Raw genomic sequence first — 22,413 nt, 5'->3', positions numbered from 1 at the left:
ATCTCCACATTCGAGACATGAGGGAATAAAAGCTTGGCAGAGCCCTGTAGAGTCTCCACGGCTCCATAGGGGCCACCTGCTGACATATTGGCCATCTTCTGAGCAGCAGGGCAGTCCCTTTGAGAAAGATCCTGCTGCCTGCCTACGGCTGTGGATTTCAAATTGTAGGTTTCCTGTTTTGCCTGAAGGAAGCCCCACATCCTGTGCTCCTCCTAGAAGGCCATTGGTGCCATGCAGAGCTAGCACCAGCTGCTGGATGAGTTGTGTCTGTTGGTTTCTAATGTTGCACACACCCTTCTTCCAGCAGGACATCTACGGCCTGTATGAGCCCAGGTACAGGTCCTACGATAGCGCGGCGCCTGCTTATGCTGACAGCTACCGCTACCCCGAGCCTGAGCGACCCAGCTCCCGAGCAAGTCACTGCTCAGACCGGCCATCTGCCAGGTGATTGGTGTTTGCGTTGCTGGCTGTGGTAGTAACTTCCTGATCTGGAAAAGATGATATTTTGTATTGTAAAGAATTACACCAACCTATCTCTTCCGTGTTTATGTTTGATCAGCGCGGGCAGAGCACAGGAGCACTTTGAAATTGGTCAGAGCCTTCCCCTACAGCCATGCTGCGTTATCAGCCCGCACTGCGTCAGCCTAGACCCTTGGTGGGGTCTTCTCTGGGCCAACTGGCCATCCAGTGCTGAGGCCCACACACAACTCTGGCATTTTGCTGACTGGGTGTTTAGGGCCCTTAGACCATGGTGGTTTTGCCCTTACACAGACTCTTCCTTACTGCTAATCACAGAGATGCCTGATTCTTAGGCCAGGCAGTCATGGGCCAGGACACCTGCCCACATCCCTTTCCTAGCATGGCCTCCTGTGCCAGAAGGCCCCTGCACACTTCTGAGCTACTGCTCTCTTTTGCTGACCAAGCTTGTCCTGGTTTTGTGATTATAGAGGAGGGAGGTTTTTTTATTTTTCACTTTTATTTTTATTTTTTAAAGATTTTCTTTATTGAGGGGCACCTGGGTGGCTCAGTCGGTTTAGTGTCTGCCTTTGGCTCAGGTCATGATCCCGGGGTTCTGAGATCTGGCCTTATGGACGGGGGTGGTCTGTGCTTAGCGGGGAGTCTGCTGCTTTCTCTCCCTCTGCCCTTACCTGGGCTCGTGCTCCTCTTTTTCGTTCATACTCTATCAATAAATGAAATCTTTTAAAATTTATTTACTTGGGGGAGAGAGTGCGCACCCTCACACACGAGTGTGAGGAAGGGCAAAGGGAGAGGAGCAAGCAGACTCTCCACTGAGCAGAGGGAGCCCAACACGGGGCTGATCCCAGGACCCTGAGATCATGACCTGAGCCAAAACCAAGAGTCAGATGCAACTGACTGCCACCCAGGTGGCCCTGGATGGGGGATTTTGAAAGAGCCCTGGCATGGTACCTTCAGTCAAGTAGGAAATGAAGCAGGTCACGGTCCTCCCACTCAGAGACGTAGGTGGTGCTCCAGCGGAACAGCAGGGTGTGCAACCTGTTCCTATGTGCATCGTTGCCTGCCTTCCAGGGCCTTCACCTGTACTTGCTCATCAGGTTGGAAGAATGACAAGTCAGAGGTGTAGTTGTTGTTATAAGAGTATGTGGTTTCTCAGATTCATAACAGAGAAAGTTTGATCATCAATGAAGACTTTGTATGTGAATTGCCTTTCAGAATTGTGGGGTCCTACTGCTGGTCCTCGAGTCTCTGATAGCTTTGCTGGAGACAAGGCACTTTCTCTGTGAGCCTTTGCCTGCCTGGTCAGCTGGCCTCTCTGTGTATCGCTGATCTACATGTGGCCCAATTTTCTAAGACCTTTGTGTAAGAAAGTTCCTGAGGGTTTAGTCCCTGTGTACCACCTAGAACGTGAGGTTTGAAGTTAAAATAAGTATTCTGATTCAGGGAAAACAACGGGCAGGTGTTTTCTGGAACTTAGAAGGGACAAGGTGGGGGAGGGGCAAAGCTGGAGTGCATCTTGCTGTTCCAGTTTTCTTTCTGCTTGCCCACCTGCAAATTAATGTAGCAGTCAATTCCAAGAGGCCAAAGGTGGCCCCATGCTGTTGAAAAGTCACTCAACAAGAAGCTAGGCTGGGGTACATGGAGATAGTTCTGTCCCTGGGCTTACAGTGTTTCTATTCTCCTGCTGTCTTCACTGCTCATTTGCAACAGCTCTGGAGAGCAGCCTGTCCTTCTTCCTGCCCTGCTTTGGTTGGGGGATGTGTGCTCTTATATGCACATGTGTGCATGCTTGTGTGTGTACTCACGTCTGGTGCGATCACGTCCCTGCAGGAACTGCTGAGGTAGGAACATGTATTTTGTTTTTGTGACTGTGTCTTTGCTGATGGATGAATGGGCTTAGTTGGTGAGGGCAGCAAGGAGGTGGCATGCTCTTGGTTGTGCACTGTGTCACATCATTGTTCTGAGCCCACCACTGGTGTGTTCAGGGGCCCCAACTCTGCAGATGGGCGGGGTCTCAGGGTTCTCTTCCAAAACACTTGGAAGATGCCTTGTTCCTATAGCTGAGCCCAGGGCAGTGGGTGCTGCTCACAGGCCATCTCCTCACAAGCCCTTTCAAAGGGCTCTGCTTTCAACTGAGCCCCCAAGCTTAGCTGAGTGAGACATTTCTGAAAGGGCATGAGAAAAGTCATATTTTAAAAAATCAAATATTGTATAAAACTTGTTATTAAGAAACAAAGATGCAAAAAAAAAAAAAAAAGAAACAAAAATGCTAGCTAAGCTCTTCTAAAAACCTTACTGCCCCAGAGGCGCCTTAGTTAGTTAAGCATTCAACACTTGATTTCAACTCAGGTCTTGATCTCAGGGTTGTGAGATTGAGCCCCCCATGCTGGGTGTGGATTCTGCTTGACATTTTCTCTCTCCCTCTCTCCCCCTACCCCCCACTGTTGGAGAAAAAAAGTTTTATTACCTTAGAAGGTCTGACACTTAACCTTCCTAAGTTCTCCTTTCTCTGTGCTGAGGGTCCGCCTTGTAGCTTGGTCTGTGAGGCTGGCCTCCATGAGTTGTGGTTCAGGTCTCACACCAGTCACGTTTAAGAGGCCAACGCCAAGGGCTGAGCCAGCTGCTGCCCTATTCCAGCGCCGCCCACCCTTATGCATCCAGAGGACACACCATGTGGTCTATGTAGAGGGTATCGAAGTTGGCATTAGGATGAGTTTGACAGCTCAATGCGTTTTGCTCCTGTTAAGCATGGTATCAGAAAGTCGAGAACCTGTTTGAGCCTGGCCATGCAGGACACGGCGCTGAGCACGCAGAGGGCGGCCCGCTCTTTCACACTGCACGGCACTTAAATAGGTACTTCTGAGATGAGGTTTTTTTTGAGCTCTGTGGGAGAAGGTCCCATCATATCCTTGTTACTGTTTCCAATCTTCTTTTGAGTTTTTTCACAATCAGAGTGTTTTGCTGAGTGCCTGATGCTCTGGCAGTCCGTTATACTGACTAATGTCCCATCCTAATCTAAGAAGTGAGGAGCTGAGTTGTTTTTAACAGTGTTGTATCTGCTTTCAGGCAGGGGTACCCCGAAGGTTACTATAGTTCCAAAAGTGGATGGAGCAGTCAAAGTGACCGCTATGCAGATTGTTACTCCGGCCAGTATGATTATGGAGGTATGTTCAGGGCTTTATTATTTTTTTACTTATTTATTTTTTTATTTATTCACGGGAGACACAGAGAATAGCAGAGACACAGGCAGAGGGAGAAGCAGGCAGAGGGAGAAGCAGGCTCCATGCAGGGAGCCCGACATGGGACTCGATCCCGGGTCTCCAGGATCACACCCTGGGCTGAAGGTGGCGCCAAACTGCTGAGCCACCCGGGCTGCCCTATTATTACTATTTTTAAAGATTTTATTTATTCATGAGGGAGACAGAGAGAGATGCAGAGACATAGGCAGAGGGAGAAGCAGGCTCCCTGGAGGGATCCCGGACCCAGGATCACACCCTAAGACAAAGGCAGATGCTCAACCATGAGCCACCCAGGCGTCCCGTCGTTCAGGGCTTTAGATGGCCAACCACTGGCACAGCCAGGTGCTCAGCTGCACTCTGTGGTGGTTTCTCAGGAGGCCTTACTGTTTTTTAGTCTCTGTGTTTTTCACCTGAGAGCCAAAGTAGTTGAAAATGAGCTGTGCCTGGAAATAATTGTATTGCTATTTTTCATTAGGAAAGTATGTTTTAATTCTAATGTTAATGTCTCTTTATCACGTTAGTAGTTTCTTTTGATTTTCTAGAACAGCGTAATTGTGAGTAGTCCCAGAGCGGCCTTGTCCCTATGTGACTACTAAAGTTGATTAAAATAAGTATAATGGGAAACCAGCTTCTAGATCACGCTGGCCACATCAGGTGTTCCAGTGGCCTCCTATGGCTTCCTGTGGTCGGGAGCCCCCAAGTTGTGTGGTGCAGACATCAGATGGCCTCACTGCACCTGTTGCAGCCTGTTGGTCTTGACGCTGTCCTATTGGGCAGCATGTACATGTCAGCACATCCCCTGAGCGGCCCTGCTGGTCCCTGCCACCTAATGCAGGGGCGGGTCCTGGGCCCACAGCCTCTGGTTGTCTCAGCACAGCCACCCCATCTGCCACTTCCCTCAGGCCTCTCCCTTATACATTTGTATCACTTGAGGTATAAATTCTGCTCATACCTGCCAAAAGTGGTGCATCTGATTTATGATGTTAATGTCTTTTTTCTTAATTGTTTAGTTTTGGAGTATTTCTTATAACTCTCTGGGCTGAGAGGAGACCTACAGGGAAAATTTGTAGTCATGGCATTAAGTGTTAAAAGGTAGTGACTACGAACAAAATTAAACAAAGATGTCTTCTAGCAGGTTTTTTTTATTTTTAATTGAGTGTCGAGAGAACAGCCAATGGCTATTAGGTGTTACACGTACAGGCAGGACACTTCCTGGGGTCCTCTGTCTCACAGTTAATACTTTCCAAGGTTATGCTGATTTTTGGGAGGAAAATTTGGTTCCTCTAAGAGCCTGGAGACAGACGTTCCTCAGTCCTGGGGTGGTGTGGTTTCTCTAGCGAAGGCCAGAGGAGTGTCTCCCTTTGCCTGTTGTAATAAACCATAAACCCCCTGCTTACAGACCCAGGTCGCTGGGAGCGGTACCACTATGGTTCCAGATTCCGGGATCCCCGCACCTGTGACCGGAGGTATTGGTATGATGCTGAATACGATCCGTACAGGAAAGAAAGTTATGCTTATGGCGACAGGTTGGTACAGCACACTTCGATACGGAGGGTTGCTCCTGCGTCTCTGCCCTCGTGTCTGTCGTTCACCTGAGGGCTACAGTTGTGTTTGGGATCCTGGTGAGCAACTGACGCTGGGGTCACTGTCTGAGAGAGAAGGGTGAGCCAGGCCCTCCTGGCAGTTCCCGAGTGGGCTGTTGGACAGGCCCTGGGAGTCAGCTCCTCCTCTTCTTGGGCCTGGGAGAGGCATGGCCGCACGCAGCGTGCCTGTGAAGGGTGTTTCTCTAAATCTGAAGGCAGAGATCTGAACTTGGGCTTGGGATGTGGCCACTCTCCTGAGGGTGGGCTCTAACTGGGCTTCTAAGGTCATGAGGCTGGTGAGGGGGTGACGACATGGTGGGCCTTACTGTTGTGCAGCAAAGGGCTGTTGTCCTGGAGTCACCGACCCAGCCTTCCCTTTCCTCACCTCTGTCGCTGCCTCCTCCAGGACCGAGAGGTATGATGACCCCTGGAGATATGACCCTCGCTTCACTGGCAGTTTTGACGATGACCCTGAGCCCCACAGGGACCCTTATGGGGAAGATGTGGACAGGCGCAGCGTGCACAGCGAGCGCTCGGCCCAGAGCCTGCGCAGCAGCTTCAGCTCCCACTCCCGTCAGGTGGGGGCCCTCTTGCCCTCCCCTGTCGTGACAGCACTCCTGAGTGCCCTGCACTCCCAGGAGTTGATTTTTCTGGTTTGTTGCATGTTTTCTCAGAGTCAGGTTTACAGAAATCATGGTGTGACTGCTGCTTCCTACGAGGCCCCGCCTCCCCCCGGCTCCTTGCCTGGCGATTATGCTTACGGCGCCTATGGCAGCAATTTTGGCAGTGCCCAGGGCTTCCCAGAGTACGGCTACCCTGCTGAAGGTGGCTGGCCTGCCACGGAGCAAGGTATATGTGTGGTGGGGACCCTGTGCTCCTATAGGTACACGGGGATGTTGGGTCACTGCTGAGGCAGCCTCATAAGCTTGGGGTGTTGATGTGGATTTCAGCTTGGGTGGGAATCGGCGCCAGCCTGGTCTTCTGTGCACAGTCAGGACTGCTGGGGGTCCCAGAGCTTGTCACAGGGGCTGTCCACCTCCCTCAGGCTCAAGACCCAAGCACTGCTTGGCCTGTCCATGGTGCCCACGTTAGCGTGGCTCTGATGACAAGGTTACCTGCCGAGTTCTCGGGTGCCACTTGGGTCAGCAGTTGGTGAGAAACTCCTGTGTGTGGACTTGTCGCTTGTGCCACATTTTCAGCTTATCTCTAAGATGTTCTATCAAATGCTTTTCCTTGGGGAAGTGCAGAAGCATATGTCAGTTCCTGCAGGGCAGTGTTCTAGGGAAGATCTCCTTTGACTTCAGGCATCCTGCCATCATCATCGTTCTCAGTGCCCCGTGCTACTAACTGCCAGGAGCCGGCCTGTGAAGGAGAGCTGGGGTGTGGAGGTTCCGGCCAGGTGGCCAGACGCTGCTTCTGAGGAGCACATGCTTGGTGCACAGGGCTGTATTAAAGTATTATTTTTTAGGAGAGAACGGTTCTCGTTTTTTACAACTGAAACATTCTTTTGACACATGCCTAAGTTCTCCTTTTTAATGGGATATTTAAGTTTACAGTTGAAATCTAGATTGTCATGAATGGTCCAACCTATGATTCCAGCTGTGTCCACACCTGGAGAATCTGTACCATTGATCCAGTTCAGAAGCATTAAAAAGTGACAAACTGACGGTTTCTTTCTCACTTTGTTTAAATGTAGCTCCATCAAGACCAACTTCCCCGGAGAAGTTCTCCGTGCCTCATGTCTGTGCCAGGTTCGGTCCTGGGGGGCAGCTCATTAAAGTGATCCCAAATCTGCCTTCCGAAGGACAGCCTGCGCTGGTTGAGATTCACAGCATGGAGGTAATTGCACGAGTAGAGATTCTGCATCGCAGGACTGCCCCTGAAGTGGTGACCTTGGGAAATGTTTTTTCCCGTGAATCTTGGGTTTATGGGTTTTGTTGTGCTGGGTCATCTCCCTCTCCTCTCAGCATTGGGTACCTGCGTCCGGTGTCACGTTTGACTTCATTTTATTGTATCTTTATTGTGTCTTTATTTGCATTTCTGGTTGAGTGGGGAGGACCCTGCTCGTGTCCATCTTGGTGGTGGCTCTTGGTCACAGCTAGAAGAGCTTCATGATCTGGTGGCAAGTGGGGTGGCTGTCTGCTGCTGGGGCGCTGGAGGCTGGTGTGGGGCACCCTGTCCTGCGGCCCTGGCAGCCCTCTTCTGCGCATGTATTAGGGCCCTGCCTCAGAGTTGGAGAGGAGAGATGGTTCTTATTGCTGAGTTTGAAAATGACGGTTGTAAAGCAGTTGTGCCTGCACCCAGTGAGGGAGGTGTAGCTGGCAGACACGGGCTGGTGTTGAGACGCACCTGACCTCCGTGAGCTGCTCTCTCTCTCTCTGCCCCCACCCGTTCCACCTCAGACCTTGCTGCAGCACACGCCGGAGCAGGAGGAGCTGCGCTCGTTCCCAGGACCACTTGGCAAGTATGTTCCCCGTTGAAGCATCCCACGACGTCGGTGCGGGGGTGGCTGCTGTGCTTGGCCTCACAGATGCAGTCGTTGCTGTTCATTGAGTGTCTGTTCTTTTTTCAGAGATGATACCCATAAAGTGGATGTTATTAATTTTGCACAGAATAAAGCTACAAAATGTTTGCAGAATGAAAATTTAATTGACAAGGAGTCTGCAAGTCTTCTTTGGAATTTTATCGTTCTCTTGTGCAGACAGAATGGGGTAAGTTTCTTGTTGGCCTGTCTTAGGCAGTTTCTGCGGCAGACTGTGCGGCAAGGAGGGTCACTGTCCAGGGGCTTACTCAGGAAGAGTATCCCACCTGTGATTGGGGGGAAGTGGAATTTGAGAGCATGTGGTTTGGGGTGAAGGGAGGTTTGGGTCCACTTTGTCAGCCTCTCAGGTCGTCTGATCTGTCCATCCTGCTCCTGGCCACATCACAAGTGGTGGCTCGTGTCCGTGGCAGTTTAACATGCTCATCAGAGGAGTCCCGTTGGGGGCCTCACCTGACCTGAATTCTGTGTGTAGTGAAGCACTTTTGTTTGCGGCCCCTACAGACTGTGGTGGGAACAGACCTTGCGGAGCTTTTGTTACAAGACCACAAAACCGTGTGGCTTCCTGGGAAGTCACCCAACGAGGCCAACCTGATTGATTTTACTAACGAGGCTGTGGAGCAAGTGGAGGAGGAGGAGTCCGGGGAGGCCCAGCTCTCGTTTCTCACTGACAGCCAGGCAGCCAGCAGCAGTGCTCTTGAGAAGGAGACCGAGAGGTTCCGGGAGCTGCTGCTATATGGCCGCAAGAAGGTGAGCAGGCCTCAAACCCGCAGGGTCCATGGGCGGGCCCTGGTGTGCACGGTCCTGTTCTCGGGAGCATCAGCACCTTGACTGCGACCCGGCGCTGGTGGGCTCATTCTATGAAGCGTGTCTGGGTCCAAGGTGTCCACCCTTGACCGCAGAGGCTGTCTTTCCAGGGGCGCCAGGGTCAGAGACTTGCAGGTGCAGTGTTCAGGGACTTGAGCCGCACCCCTGCTGTGTGTGTGTCTCAGGGACAGACCTGGGCTCGGGACAGGAGTCAGACTGTTCTCACACAGTTAGGCGTGTGCTCACCATCTCTCAGCAAGGCAGGGGTCGGGTGGGAGCCGCTCAAGGGCCCAGTGGGAAGGGCCCCCCCCTCCCCCCCACCCCGCTCTGGCGGCTAGAGTTCTTGGTACTTGGATGTCATGATAAATTCCAAAAGCTCGTATCTGATAAATAATCTTCACGACGTTTTACGACGGATCGAAATCGGAGAATCTGCCAGGTTTGCTTAACATTTTCCTCTACTGCAACACATCCCTGTCCTTGAAGAAGCAGTCCTCGCAGGGCTACCCCAGAGGATTCTGGGTGTAGGGAAGCCACGTTAGTAAAAGCTGTCTGTGTGAGATGTGGTTTGTGGAGGCCTCGTGTGTCCTGGAACGGGGGATGCATGCCTGTGGCATCTGTCACAACAGAAAGGACAGTTGGGAGGCGGCAGTACTGCTGCTCCGTCGTCCTTGTTTCTTGTTAGTGTGAATGTTCTGTCTGCTGGCTGCTAACAGATCACAAACTAGTGTGTGCATGCACAGACCAGACCTATTGCAGAGACTTCACAATGAGGGCAGGTTGTGAGAGGCGGATGTCTTTGTGTTTTGTTGGTGGGCCTTTGACTCACGCGTTCTTCATGGGCCCCGTGGCCCCTCTCCCCCGCCTTCCCGACAGCACGTAACAGCATGTGCTGTTGTTTCTGCTCGTTTATGTCCCAGAAATTGTTCTGATAACTCAGATAACCACTAAAATATTTTGCAGGATGCTTTAGAGTCTGCGATGAAGAATGCCTTATGGGGTCATGCTCTGTTACTTGCAAGTAAGATGGATAGCCGGACACACGCCCGCGTCATGACCAGGTAGAGGACATTAAGGTATAGGTTGTTTCTGGACACATCAGGCTGGTCCAGTGGCGCTGCCTGGTCAGCTCTTGGAAGCACAGTAATCTGCAGCCCTTGTCACAATCTGGGGAGTGTCCTCTGTACTGTGCTGCTGTTTCACTGGTGCAGGCCTGCTGGGCCCTCTTCCCTCCGGCTGTACGGAGAAGGGTGGTTTAAAAAATTTTATTAGGGCAGCCTAAGTGGCTCAGTGGTTTAGCACCGCCTTTAGCCCAGAGTGTGATCCTGGAGATACGGGATCAAGTCCCACATCAGGCTCCCTGCAGGGAGCCTGCTTCTCCCTCTGCCTGGGTCTCTGCCTCTCTCACTCTCTTTCTGTCTCTGATGAATGAATAAATAAATAATCTTTAAAAAAATAATCTTTAAAAAAATAATAAATAAAAATAAAAAATTTTGTTAACTGCAGTTTTCTGTATTTTTCAGTCTTTTTAAATTATTTTTTAAAGATTTTATTTATTTATTCACGAGAGACAGAGAGAGGGGCAGAGACACAGGCAGAGGGAGAAGCAGGCTCCATGCAGGGAGCCCGATGTGGGACTTGATCCCGGGACCCCAGGATCACGCCCTGGGTGTGAAGGCAGGCTCTACACCACTGAGCCACCCAGGGATCCCCTCTTTAGTCTTTCTTAGTTCTTTTGTTGAAATACTGGGATTTGTGTGCTTTGCTTGGGTGAGGCACAAGATGGTTCCCAGAGGGCCAGGATGAAGCCAGACTGGTTTTTCTTGGTATTTTAAACAGGGCTGACTTAGCTCTCTCTCTGTATCCACCTAGGTTTGCCAACAGTCTTCCCATCAACGACCCTCTGCAGACAGTGTACCAGCTGATGTCAGGGCGGATGCCTGCCGCATCCACGGTCAGTGTGCAGGGCTCCCTGTGAAGTGCGCTCCTATGAGAGGCACTTTGTAGGCTGCAAACCCAGTGCTTTCTCCTGTTAGGCTCCTCAAGTTCCCCCATTACAAGAGGATAGTGACACGCTCTTCCAAGGATAAGGGTTGACTTTGTTATGCTTTTTTCTGACCTCAGTGTTGCGGAGATGAGAAGTGGGGAGATTGGAGGCCACATCTTGCTATGGTTTTGTCCAACCTGAGCAGCAATGTGGATGTGGAGTCCAGGGCGATGGCCACCATGGGTGACACTCTGGGTAGGTTGAGTGTGCATGTAGGCACAGAGGTGGGGGTGCACACCCCAGCTGCTGGCGGGGTGTGCAGGGCCACACGTGGCTTTCCCATTCGGCTAGCTCCTCTGGTGTTCCTGTCCACGTGTGGAGATTTCTGGGAGAACTCACAGCCACTGAGTCTTGGCCTGCTTTATGTCTCCTCAGCTTCAAAAGGTCTCTTAGATGCTGCACACTTTTGCTACCTCATGGCCCAGGTCGGATTGGGAGTTTATACAAAGAAAACCACAAAACTCGTCTTAATTGGATCGAACCACAGGTGAGGAACGTCCTAGTATCTGTTTTCCTTTAGAAAGGAAGCATTCCTCCATCAGCTAACCCAGAAACGGCTCTCGCAGACCCGGCAGCCATGGTTTCCCATCTTGATCACACCGTGTCAATCACGTGGCAGGATATGCTTCTGGGTAACTGGCTCATAGATTAAAATTATTTATTTGCTTAACAGTTTGCCGTTTTCAAAGTTTGCAACCAATGAAGCTATTCAGAGGACAGAAGCCTATGAATATGCCCAGTCTCTTGGGGCACAGACCTGCTCCTTCCCCAATTTCCAGGTAAGCTGGAGCTACTCTGGTTTTAACGAGGGGGTGGTCAGTGCTAACAAGTCTTTGGTCGTTGAGGGCTTTTGAGGTCTTACACAGAAGGTGATAAAGTGTATTTGGAAATGTCGAGACATTTGATTTGTAATGCTTGAGAAGCAAACCCTGTGGAATTGAGGATTTTTCTTTGCATTTAAAAAGTTCCTAGAGTATTTGGTTTTCGGTACTTTCCTGTCTGCCGTTTTTACTGTCACAAGGAGAGTATTTTTGACCTGGGGTCGTGTGGGTGTAGATGCTGTGTAGTGGGGTGTCATTGGGGACAGCCATCCTGCCACTCTGGCTGGCCTGGGTGCGCAGGGTGAGGAATCCTGTGTGACTAGCCTGGTAAGTGTGCTGAAGAAAAGAAGTGAGTTTCTAAGAAGTTTAGTTGTTGACTTACATCTAAAATCCTTCCAGGACTGGGGTTCAGTGCTGTTGGGCAGCCGTGGGGAGCACAGGGGGCACGAGGCATTGGAGTAGCTCCAGCTTAGGGGGCTGGGGAGGCACAGTGGGATGACTGTACTGCACTCCCTGATCCCAGGTGTTCAAGTTCATCTACTTGTGCCGCCTGGCTGAGATGGGGCTGGCCACACAGGCCTTCCATTACTGCGAGGTGATTGCCAAGAGCATCCTGCTGCAGCCCCACAAGTACTCGCCCGTGCTCATCAGCCAGCTGGCTCAGGTAACGTCTTCTCCAGCATCCTTCCAGTGGCATCTTCCCACGTGCACGTCAGGAGGACTGGTGTTGGGGACTGAACTGTGACCATGCAGATGCTCAGGACTTCTTTCTCGAGCAGCTTGAGAGGTTCAGGTGTTCTTGGGCAGGTATGGGGCGTTCTGTGTGTTCCTGTAGGAAGTCTTCAGAGGCCTCACCTGGTATAGACGCTGGGCTGTAAGCTTCGAAGGAAGAAGGACCCCGTCTCTGGGAAGCTCGCCATGGGGCAGTTTTTTGTTTTTTAAAGATTTTTATCTATTTATTCATGGGGGGGTGGCAGAGACACAGGCAGAGGGAGAAGCAGGCTCCATGCAGGGAACCCGACACGAGACTCGATCCCGGGACTCCAGGATCACGCCCCTGGGCTGAAGGCAGGCACTAAACCGCTGAGCCACCCAGGGATCCCCTCCGTGGGGCAGTTTAATCTAACAGTTAAGAGTGTGAGCTTCTAGAGTCCAGCAGCCTGGGTTGGGGTCCTGGCTGCTCCAGGGCCAGCCTCAGTTTCTTGCTCTATAAAATGGACACTGTGCAAGGTGTGGGTGAAGTGCAAACAGGATGGGGTGGGTGGTGCCCCGTGTGCATGGGGACACCTATGTTTCCCTCCCTCCAGGAGCTTCATCCTGGGAGATACACTCATGACACTGGAGAATAGGAAGCTTTAGATGTCTATGAAAATAGAATAATTAGCTAAGGCATCAGCAGCTGTTTACTCAAGGCCACCTGGTTTCATTGTACCCATATCCCTCGCTGTCCCCTCTCCCCCCCCCCCCCCATAGCCCATCAGAGTGTGTGCAGGTCTGGGTCTGTTCAGCATTTTGATCAGTTGGTCGGTAAAGCTTAAGTCTGTGTAGTCGATGGCAGTGGCAGCAAACTCCTCTCTGGAGGGTCCGGGTGCTGGTGGCACACAGGCTGCCGGGCTCCCTGTCTAATGACTCAGCAGTGTGTGGAGGTTTCAGAGCAGGTCCCCGCATGCTTCAGAAGGCGGAGGAGAAGGAAGGTGGTGGGGAGGGATCCACGAACACTGAGTTCTGTTGCAGGCAGCTGTTCCCCAGGCTGCATTGGGGTCTCGCTGAGTCTTAAAGCCTGGGCCCCATGTAACATTTAATGACATCCTCCTCTTGACCTTAAAAGTTTGTGTGAGTAGGTGGTGAGGACAATCTTGCTGAGCCCCACAGATGCTTTTGTTCCAGGTAATGGTAGGTTTTGGAAACAGCCTTCGTTGTCACTCCTGGTAAGTGACGGGGCCCTTTCCTCCCTGTGTGTGTCCAGATTGCGTCCCAGCTGCGGCTCTTTGACCCACAGCTGAGAGAGAAGCCGGAGGAGGAGTCCTTTGTTGAGCCTGCCTGGCTGGCCCAGCTGCACCGCGTGGACAAGCAGGTCAAGGTGTGAAGCACATGTTCAGTCTCAGGGGACCAGGAGGTCAGAGACATCCTGACAAGTGTGACTCGGGCCCCTACTGTTTTCACACCAATGCATTAGCTGCGAACAGTATGATTTTAGGAATGTGCACAGTCATCAGGATACTTAAACCCCCAGGAGAGGGAAGGCACAGTGGGCAGCGGGTCAGTGGGGTCGGGTGTCATGGTGTCGGGCTGTTGGAAATGCCCGCCATGTCTCTCCCTTAGGAGGGTGCCACAGTGTGGAGTCAGGATGGGACCTTCCCCCAGCGCTGCCCCAGCACACCGAGCTCCGAGGCAGGGCACTACGATGGCCCAGCGCTCGCCCAGCCAGGGGGCCCGGGCACCAGCAATCCGCTACTGGCGCCGCCCGTGCCCAGCGCTGAGCACTTTGGCCAGGGTGTGCGGCTGCTGCCTTCAGGTGAGCCCCCTAACACCGGGGAAGCAGCACACCTGCCCACCTCCCCCACGCAGCAGGGGCTTCCCAATGTGGAACGTTATCGTTTTGCTTCCAGGAGAGTGGATGGGATGGGTCTTCCCAGCACGTCAGCCTCCTCTCTCCCTGGGGTTGGCGCCCTTCGTGAGCCTGTCAGGTCCTACGGCCTTAGACATCTGTCTCACTGGGTGGGTGACCTACTGAGCCCTGGCGGAGGAGAAGGAAGGTGGTGGGGAGGGATCCACGAACACTGAGTTCTGTTGCAGGCAGCTGTTCCCCAGGCTGCATTGGGGTCTCGCTGAGTCTTAAAGCCTGGGCCCCATGTAACATTTAATGACATCCTCCTCTTGACCTTAAAAGTTTGTGTTCTGCTTTTCCCCAAATCACTGATGCCCTGGCATCGTCAGCACTTTCTGTCTTGACGATTTGCTCCCTGGGCCCATAACAAAAGAAACGTGGCCGCACAAAAGGATGTGATAAACTTTTGGCCACCACCAGTTAGCTTCTTCAAGTGATTGGAGTTAGCACCAGTGACGGCAGGCTTCTGTTCTCTGCTCTCTTGCTGCAGCTCCGTCAACGCTCCCTGCCAGCCAGCCAGTCGTCCCTGCCAGGGTGCCACTGTTCCCGGTGCTGCCACCTGAGGGCCCTGTTGAGCTGGGGCCTGGCTGTGGACCCCAAGGGGCTGCCCTTGGCTTTCCAGAGCCCTCTGGGCCTGACCCTGTGGCTCCGTACCTGGGGCCTGGCCTGCCACCTGGCGTGCCACCTCTGCAGGGAAGTGAGCAGGAGGCCAGGACCCAGGACCCAGGTAGGCCTGCTTGATGCCACCCCGAGAGCAGAACTGTAGTGGGTTTGGCATTCAAGGAGAGGATTGGTGGAAAAGCCATAAGTCATTTGGACTTGAGACAAGTTCCCTAGCCAGGGCATGCTGAGGATCCTGGAAGCGGTAGGCTGGGTGGCTCATGGATGTCAGTGCTCATTTGTTTTGTGATGTGGCTGCGTGTTAGAGTAAGGAGGGTAAGTGGGCATCCAGCTGTGGCAAGCTGGCCTTGAGCTGTGCCCAGGCCAAAGCCTCCTCCACAATTGATATGGTTCTTGTGCCGGTGGGCGCCTGCCTGCCTGTGCGCCCACGAACAAAGCAAAACACTGGCCTGGCTTTCAAAAGGAAGCTATTTCGGGAACATCTCTGGTTTTGGGCTCCGAGCACTGCTGTATTGTGAGCGCGTCCGTCTGCCATGTGCTGTGGTCTCTGTGCTGTGTCAGCATAGAGACCACGGCAGTTCTCTCTTCTCTTGACAGGGGTGTTGCCACCAGAGGCGCTTGGTAGAAACTCACTTCTGGAGCTGAGAGAAGAGGGTTTTGGTGGAAAATTTGCTAATCTGGTACCCTCCCACTTTTTTCCCCTAAGCTCTTTGTTTTCCATAAGTTGCGTTGATCAGGAGCCCAAACTTGTTCTCCAGTTGTGAGTAGGGGGAGAACGGTGTAAATAAGATTATCTTTGAAGTTGCTCCTCAGCAGGAGAGCACTTGTAAGGTAGCTCGAACCCTCACAGTGTGAACGGTCGGTGGAAACTGCTGAGGAGGATGATCACTTGGTGTACAGACAGTCCCTTCTCTAAAACGTAGAGGCCTCCCAGGTTCTGCACCCCTTTCTCTGCAGTAGAATCCCGGAAACGCACTGGTTGTCCTGAAATCACCGAGTTTCTTAGACGTGTTGGGTAGACATACCGGGTCTGCTGCTCTGGCCCCAGCGGAGAGGGACACCTGGTTTTCTGCGCCGTGGGTCCCGCAGCCTTCTTCCCACAAACCCAGGCCTTTGTGGCCACGCTGTCACAGGCACTTACTGTACTTTAAACTTTCCTTATGTGTTCTGCCATGAAAATGCTTTATTTTCACGTAAAAAGAGTTTATAAAAGAGACAGTCTTCACTCAGCCATGTGTATTTTAAAGAAAAAAAAAAGAATCTTGTGTTTTAAAATGTTCCCTGCCCCTCTCTGCCCAGCGGCCCGTTGGTGCTCACATGCACACCCCTTCTTCCAGCCCATGGGTGCCTCTGGACTCCATGGTCCCCCTGCCACGTGCCTTGGCACGTTATGAGTCCTGCCACGTGCCTTGACCAGGTTGCTTGTAAGAGCAGGTCCGGAGGCAGGGGCAGCTGCCTCCTGCCCTCCTCACTCTGCTCTTGTCGCTAGTGATATGGCCCCTTGGTAATGCTTTAAAGGGTCCTGGGGAGGTGCCCCAGGTGAACCTGTCCCCTCTTGCCTTGGGACAGGGCCCCTCCAGGATGTCCCAGGACTCTGAGGTCCCTCCAGGGTGGGAGTGTGCCAGCTCAGGTGCTCTGCAGCCACCACTGACGTCCGCTCCCGAAGTGAAGAGACCTACACAAGCAGCCAGGAAAGAGGCCAAGGAGCCTAAGAAGGTGACACAGAGCCCACCTCCAGCAGGGTGGGGGCGCCTGGGGAGGGGGCTCAGCTCCCACAGACAACTTTCCTCCTACACTGGCAGTGGGACAAAGGCATTGGAAGCGTGCTATGCGGACAGGGAGGTGTGCACAGCTTAATGTGTGTTTGTGTGTCTGTCCCCGTATAACCACCACCCAGAGCATAGCTGGAGCAGGGCCAGCCTCCCAGAAGGCTCTGTATCCAGGGCCTGTCAAGGCCCACCCCTAACAGATGGCCTTCTCTGACTTTTGTCACCATTAGTTTCTCTTATACCAGAACTTCCTATAACAGTGCTTAATTTTTAAGTCATTGTATAATAGTATCTGTTTTATGTAGGTGCTGTAATTTTGTTCGTCCTTTTTTCCAGTAATGGACATTTGCGGTTTTTCAGTTTGGGGTCATTACGTGAAACCCATGTGAGCGTTCTCTGTCTTCTGTTGGCGAAAGCGCTTGTTTCTCTCAGGGAGGTGCCTCCAGGCCGTTTTCCTGGACGGTTGTACTGGGTGACCTTCCCCCCAGCAGAGCCGGAGGGGCCCAGTCATTCCTTGTCACCAGCAGGGCGATCCTTGTTCCCCATGCGCACTGGGTTGTCGGGCCTTTCCACAGCAGCCTCTCAGCGGGGGCTCATGGTGCTTCCTAATGCTCTCGCTTTGCTTCCTTGCCCAGCACCTTTGTCATGTGCCGTTACCACCTGTGTGTTTTCCTTTGTAGTGTTGGCTTGTGTCTCACCCGCTTTCATGTCCTGGCCACGAGTCCTCTGTGAGATGTGTGCGTCACCAGGATCTTCCCTCAGTCTGCAGACCACCTTTTTACTCTCAATGTTAGCTTACGTAGGACACATTCTTAATTTTCATGCAGTTCAGCATATCGAATTTTTTTTAATGGTTAGTGGTTTCTGGTGGTTTTTTTGTTGTTGTTTTTTCAAGATGTATCCATTTTAGAAACAGTGAGAGCAGGCACTCGGGGGAGGAGCAGAGGGAGACCCAAGCAGACTCTCTAAAGGGCCCGACTTGGGGCTCAATCCCACAGCTCAGATCTTGGCCTAAGCCGAAACCAAGAGTCAGATGCTCAACCCACTAGGCTGCCCAGGTGTCCCTTAATGGCCAGCATCGTTAAGGAAACACAAGTTTAATTCAGAGTGTGCATGGGCCTGGGCTAAAATATGACGCTCTGACCCGTTGTGAGCGTGCAGACTGTGTCGCCTCCACCGTGGAGCTCAGAGTGGCGGGTTTGAGAACACACACACCTGCTGCTTCCTTGTTTCTCCATATTTTAGATAAACTGAAGTATAGCGTATGAAGAATAAGGTAAGCGTCCCTGACACCTAAATCCACCCAGCATAGGACGCAGGGCGACAGACTGTGTTGAGGAGGTCCCACAGGACATTCCCAGCCTGTTCGCCACTGCTTAGTCCAGAACAATGCCAGAATCTGCCACTCGTTGGCATTTAGACAGGATAAGCTCTAAAAGGCTCAGTGTTCAGATGTTTTAATTGTGGCAAAATACACGTAACATAAAACTTAGCATTTTTAAGGTCATGGTTCTATGGTGTTAGACCCCAGCTGCTGTGCAGCCGCCGTCTGTGCCTGTGTCCAGGACTCCCCTTTCCAGACTGAACCTCAGTTCCTGTTGCACATCGTCCCCTCTTGCTCTGTGTCCATGGGCCCAACTCCTCTGGGGCGTCCTGAGAGTAGAATCTGTCCTTCAGTGATGGGCTTCTGTCACTGAGCACCGTGTCCTCAAGGTGGTTCTTATGGTTTTTACATTTAGAGTAGTGAATCCTGGTTCTTCCGTTGGCTCCCGGGGAAAAAAAGGACAGAAGCTTATTTGCCAGACGACAAGAACAAATCGGTGAGTATGATGGAGTGCAGCCTGAGGAAAGTTGCCAGTGCTGGTGTGTAGTGTCTCCACAGCCAAGCAGGCCTGGGTGGCATCCCCGGGAGGGTGGGCTGTGTGGAGGGAGCAGGCTCTGTGTCCCCTGAGCTGTGTCACCTGACGTCTGTCTCTACTTCTCACAACCGTGGCAGATCGTCTGGGATGAAAAGAAGAACCGGTGGGTGGATGTAAATGAGCCGGAGGAGGAGGTGAGTCGGAATTCCCAGGGTTTGCTTGGCTGGGGGGACTGCCCCAGCTGTTCCGGGCTTCGGGTTCTCACATGACTCCCTGAGATGCTCTCTCTCCACAGAAGAAGGCTCCGCCCCCACCACCAGCCTCGCTCCCCAAGGTTCCGCTTGCTGGGCCCCCTGGTCCTGGAGGGCCCCCGAGGGCCTCTGTGAACATGTTTTCTAGGAAAGCAGGTAACACAGTCAAGCCAGAGGTTAGAGTTTGTTTGAGAACCTGCTGGTCCTCTGGTGATGCCAGGGCTTAGGGTTTGTAAGTCGGCGTTAGATGGCAGGCCATCTGTCTGCAGAGGGATCCTGGTTTCCCTTGGGCCGGTCCCAGGGAGAGCTCTCCTCTTCCGGAGTGCGAGGCCCCAGCTCAGCAGACTCCATGCCGATGGTGGGCGGCGCAGATGGTGGGCAGCGCAGCACCGGTAGCTTTGGGGCGTGGGGTGGGCAGTGCTGTGTGGATAGCTGCATCCCCGCTCGCTCTTCCACTGAGGGAAGGTGGGGCCCTGGGGAGGCCCTTGTGTCTGGTCTCTGGGGACCATGGTCGTGGTGCACACACCCGCGGGGGTGTGGGGTGCACCAACCTGAACCTGCCGCTTCTCCTGAAGCAGCTGGAGCCAGAGCACGCTACGTGGACGTTTTAAACCCAGGGGGCCCTCAGCGGAGCGAGGCAGCTCCTGCTCCTGCAGAGTTTTTTGCTCCTCTTGCCCCGCTCCCGATTCCTCCTCACTTGTTTGGACCAAATGCAGGTAGGTGGTGTGGGGCCTTCTGACCTCTGACCCCTTTTCTGTGAGCCTTTGGCTTTAATCTCCCTGTAAGAAGGGTGTACTCGCTTCTCTGTCCCCGTGAGTGAGTGCACCATGGGAAAGCCTTCCTGTGAGACTGACAGTCTCCCACACTGTCCCCTTCACAGACGCAGAGGAAGCCCCGCCCGCAGAGGGGGCCGCAGGGGGTTCGGCCAACCCAGAACCTGCCTCAGAGCCCCAGGTGAGCGGGGCTGCAGGACGTGGAGGGTGGCGGTGAGGGTTTGCCTCATTCCCCCACGGGGGCAGGCTGGCCCTGACCTTCGCCAACTTGGTGGTCAGGCCCACCGTATACCCGGGGCCCACACACAGCCTGTGTCTGTTGGAAGTCTCTCTCCTTGAATGAACGGCTACTAGAGATGCGGAGAGTAACCACGTGTGCAGGGTAGCTAACTCGGTCTTCCTGAAATCATGGTTGTAAAGTTTTTTTTAATTTTTTAGAATTTGCATGTAAAATAGGATCATTCAGAGTATGGTGTATGAGGTGGACAGAGTGGATTTCAAGCCTGGCTTCCTGTTAATTAGCTGCCTGACATTGACGGGGTCACAGAACTCCTCAAAGCCTGTCTCCTGCTCTGAGATGGGATGACAAGGCCATTGCGGGCAGGGCCCAGGGTCCGCGTGCCCTGGAGATTGGCCATCAGCCCTGGAGCCCGTGGGTCCTGCCGGTGCTCAAAGGGGCGCCTTAGGTGGGGCGGAGCGTCCCATATGGAGGGCTGCATGTCTCCTTCCTCTGGCAGGTGTTTAGCTCGGCGGCAGCACTCCCCGGTCCTGAGCTCCCACCTGCCCACGAGGACAGCTCCCAAGGAGGAGAGGTAAGGCACCCCCACAAGGAGGCTCCCTGACCCAAAGCCCGGCTGGCACATGGCTCACGTGTACTGTCCAATGGCTTCTTTTGAAAGCAAGTGTTGAGTAGAAGGCAGGTTAGCAGCTTTTAAGAACCTGCAGGGTGTCGTGGGAACATGACACAGTCCCACTTGTCTGCGCAGAACCTCTTGGGAGCCCCAGGTCGAGCAGGGCTGGAGCACATACGCCCCAGGCTCCACTCAGCACAGCAGGGCCACTGTAGTCCCCCCAGCTAGTGGTTATTTCTTCATAAAAACTGTCCATTCAAATAGGTGTTTTACGCTAACTCTGGCTTTTCTCCCGTTTGGACTGCCCTGATTCTAATGGCATCCTGAAGCTCTTTGGGGTTAAACTGACAGCTTGGAGCAGCAACATGCATGTTGATTTTTTATTTGTCTGTTTTGTGTGTGTTCTTGCTGTTTTGTAGCTTTCACGCTGTAGTTCAATGAGTTCATTATCACGTGAAGTAAGCCAGCATTTTTATCAGGTACCTGTGGCTGGCAATTCTCACTGAACACGAGTTGAACTGGGTCGCCTTTGTGTTCCCTTTGAGAGCGCTGTGCTGGCTGGCCGTCGTGCCCTTGTCACTAACGCGACCTACTGCCCCTGCCCCCCATCCACTGCACGCCAGAGGATGCAGTGTTCCTTTCTCCCTATGTCCTCCCTCAGAGGAGGTCATGAGCCATCCAGATATACTGGCGATTGTGTGGACCCCAAGATTTTCCTAGTAAACGAATGCAGTTTGTAATTGTGTTCTTTCTGGATTGATTTCTTTCCAAATGACTGGCCTCAGGCATAGCCTCACCATGTATGAGTGGGTTTCAGATGCCCACGGGGGCAGGAGGGATTCCTGGTCTCAGTGGCCTGGCAGAGGGCGGCAGGGAGGCTGTCCTCTGGCCAGCCTGGGCGGGAGATAAAGGAATACTTCATCTTTTATGTGTATCATGCATTGAAGCTTTTCCATTGGCTTGATAGAAGGCTTCCTCTGACCTTTTTATTTGCACACGAAAACACTGGATTTTATAGCTGGATTTTTTAGGTCTGAAGTAATCGAAAATGTTTACTAACCACTTAAAATAGACACTAACATGATGTCTTGGTGTTGTGCACTCCTTACTTTTTTGCATGTTCTGGTTTCTGAGGCATTTTACTCTGCATGCTGCTTTATGTTTACTATTTTTCTTTGAAACATGAAGTAATTAAATCCAGTGTTGTGAGAAGCGTCTTAGACCTGCTTCTGTGGCTTACCTAGAAGTACTGTCAGTGGTTCCCCAGGAGTAGTGTCTGTGTGCACCGAGGAGCACAGCACCCAGTGAGGTCGTTGTGCTCATGTAGGTTCTCTGTGCTTCTAGGCTCCCAGCGACCACGCCCCTGCAGGGGGCGTTCCCGGGCCAGCCATGCCTTTCTACAGCCCTGCTCCCTTTGCACAGGTTGGTGCCCCTTGCATCCCTGCCCCCATCCCCACACCGGCAGCAGGCCTGCCCCCACTGCACCCGCTGACCCGCAGACCCTGCTCTGGCATAAGCCGTGCTGGGGCCCCGCACTTTTCTGCCGGTATACTGCGCACTGCCCTCCCTCTTCCCATGAGGCCCTTGGCCACCCTTCACCAGGCAGCCCATCCTTCACTGAGCAATGTTCTTCAATGTTTCCTTTCATTCCCCTCCCCTCCCTGTTCTTGTCCGTAGTGTACAGACCGGCAGCCAGCCTGGGGAGAGCCAGGGAGAGGGGAGGTTGTGGCAGGGGTCGTCCTGGCATTCAGGGTGTAAACTCTCAGCTGACCCCACGTGTCCTGGTGCAGCCCCTGCCCTCACTGCCCGGGGTGGCCGGCCTGCTCCCTCTGCACCGGGCTCTTGGCCCCCGCCACCCCGATCCGGGGCTACTGTATCCCATCCCAGGGTACCACCCAGCTGCCACACATCTGCTTTTCTGCTCCACGATGCAGTTTTCTTCTGTTATCTCTGCCTTGTGGTTTGTGCTTTACAGAAATTCTTTGATGTTTGTTCCAGCTAAGATATTTGAGGGAGCACAGGAGAGGCCCATGGCCTCTCCTCCCTGGGGGTCGGCCCCTGGGGTCAGCTCCCCTCTTACCACCTGACAGAACTGCAGACCCCTTTAAAGAGACCCCCTGATCTGGTCCTGCCTTGGTCCGTTACCGGGGCTGCATGTTGGTGTAAAT

At 52.9% G+C, this 22,413-nt stretch overlaps 1 protein-coding gene across 10 annotated transcripts in view; it reads left to right on the top strand.

The window, feature by feature from the left end:
- The window catches only part of SEC16A (SEC16 homolog A, endoplasmic reticulum export factor), a 34,020-nt gene that overhangs the window by 9,933 nt on the left and 1,674 nt on the right, over positions 1–22,413 (top strand). For 4 of the 10 annotated variants that reach the window (XM_077851404.1, XM_077851403.1, XM_077851411.1 and 1 more), the window contains 28 exons: positions 305–444; positions 3,544–3,641; positions 5,116–5,242; positions 5,706–5,877; positions 5,974–6,148; positions 6,996–7,138; positions 7,702–7,763; positions 7,872–8,010; positions 8,343–8,588; positions 9,609–9,706; positions 10,518–10,599; positions 10,770–10,887; positions 11,068–11,179; positions 11,366–11,471; positions 12,037–12,177; positions 13,480–13,593; positions 13,836–14,028; positions 14,612–14,848; positions 15,340–15,422; positions 16,312–16,458; positions 18,251–18,331; positions 18,508–18,564; positions 18,666–18,777; positions 19,197–19,337; positions 19,502–19,575; positions 20,132–20,206; positions 20,665–20,724; positions 21,590–21,667. In XM_077851404.1, the coding sequence (XP_077707530.1) occupies positions 305–444; positions 3,544–3,641; positions 5,116–5,242; positions 5,706–5,877; positions 5,974–6,148; positions 6,996–7,138; positions 7,702–7,763; positions 7,872–8,010; positions 8,343–8,588; positions 9,609–9,706; positions 10,518–10,599; positions 10,770–10,887; positions 11,068–11,179; positions 11,366–11,471; positions 12,037–12,177; positions 13,480–13,593; positions 13,836–14,028; positions 14,612–14,848; positions 15,340–15,422; positions 16,312–16,458; positions 18,251–18,331; positions 18,508–18,564; positions 18,666–18,777; positions 19,197–19,337; positions 19,502–19,575; positions 20,132–20,206; positions 20,665–20,724; positions 21,590–21,667 (3,411 nt within the window). Of the gene's footprint in view, positions 1–304; positions 445–3,543; positions 3,642–5,115; positions 5,243–5,705; positions 5,878–5,973; positions 6,149–6,995; positions 7,139–7,701; positions 7,764–7,871; positions 8,011–8,342; positions 8,589–9,608; positions 9,707–10,517; positions 10,600–10,769; positions 10,888–11,067; positions 11,180–11,365; positions 11,472–12,036; positions 12,178–13,479; positions 13,594–13,835; positions 14,029–14,611; positions 14,849–15,339; positions 15,423–16,311; positions 16,459–18,250; positions 18,332–18,507; positions 18,565–18,665; positions 18,778–19,196; positions 19,338–19,501; positions 19,576–20,131; positions 20,207–20,664; positions 21,458–21,589; positions 21,668–22,413 lie in introns of those variants that run through there. The other 6 variants (XM_077851408.1, XM_077851406.1, XM_077851407.1 and 3 more) reach the window with 6 other exon arrangements.

This window comes from Canis aureus, chromosome 16, assembly GCF_053574225.1.
Source record: "Canis aureus isolate CA01 chromosome 16, VMU_Caureus_v.1.0, whole genome shotgun sequence".
In the NCBI taxonomy this organism is placed as follows: domain Eukaryota; kingdom Metazoa; phylum Chordata; class Mammalia; order Carnivora; family Canidae; genus Canis; species Canis aureus.
This window is presented reverse-complemented; position numbering and strand designations above follow the sequence as displayed.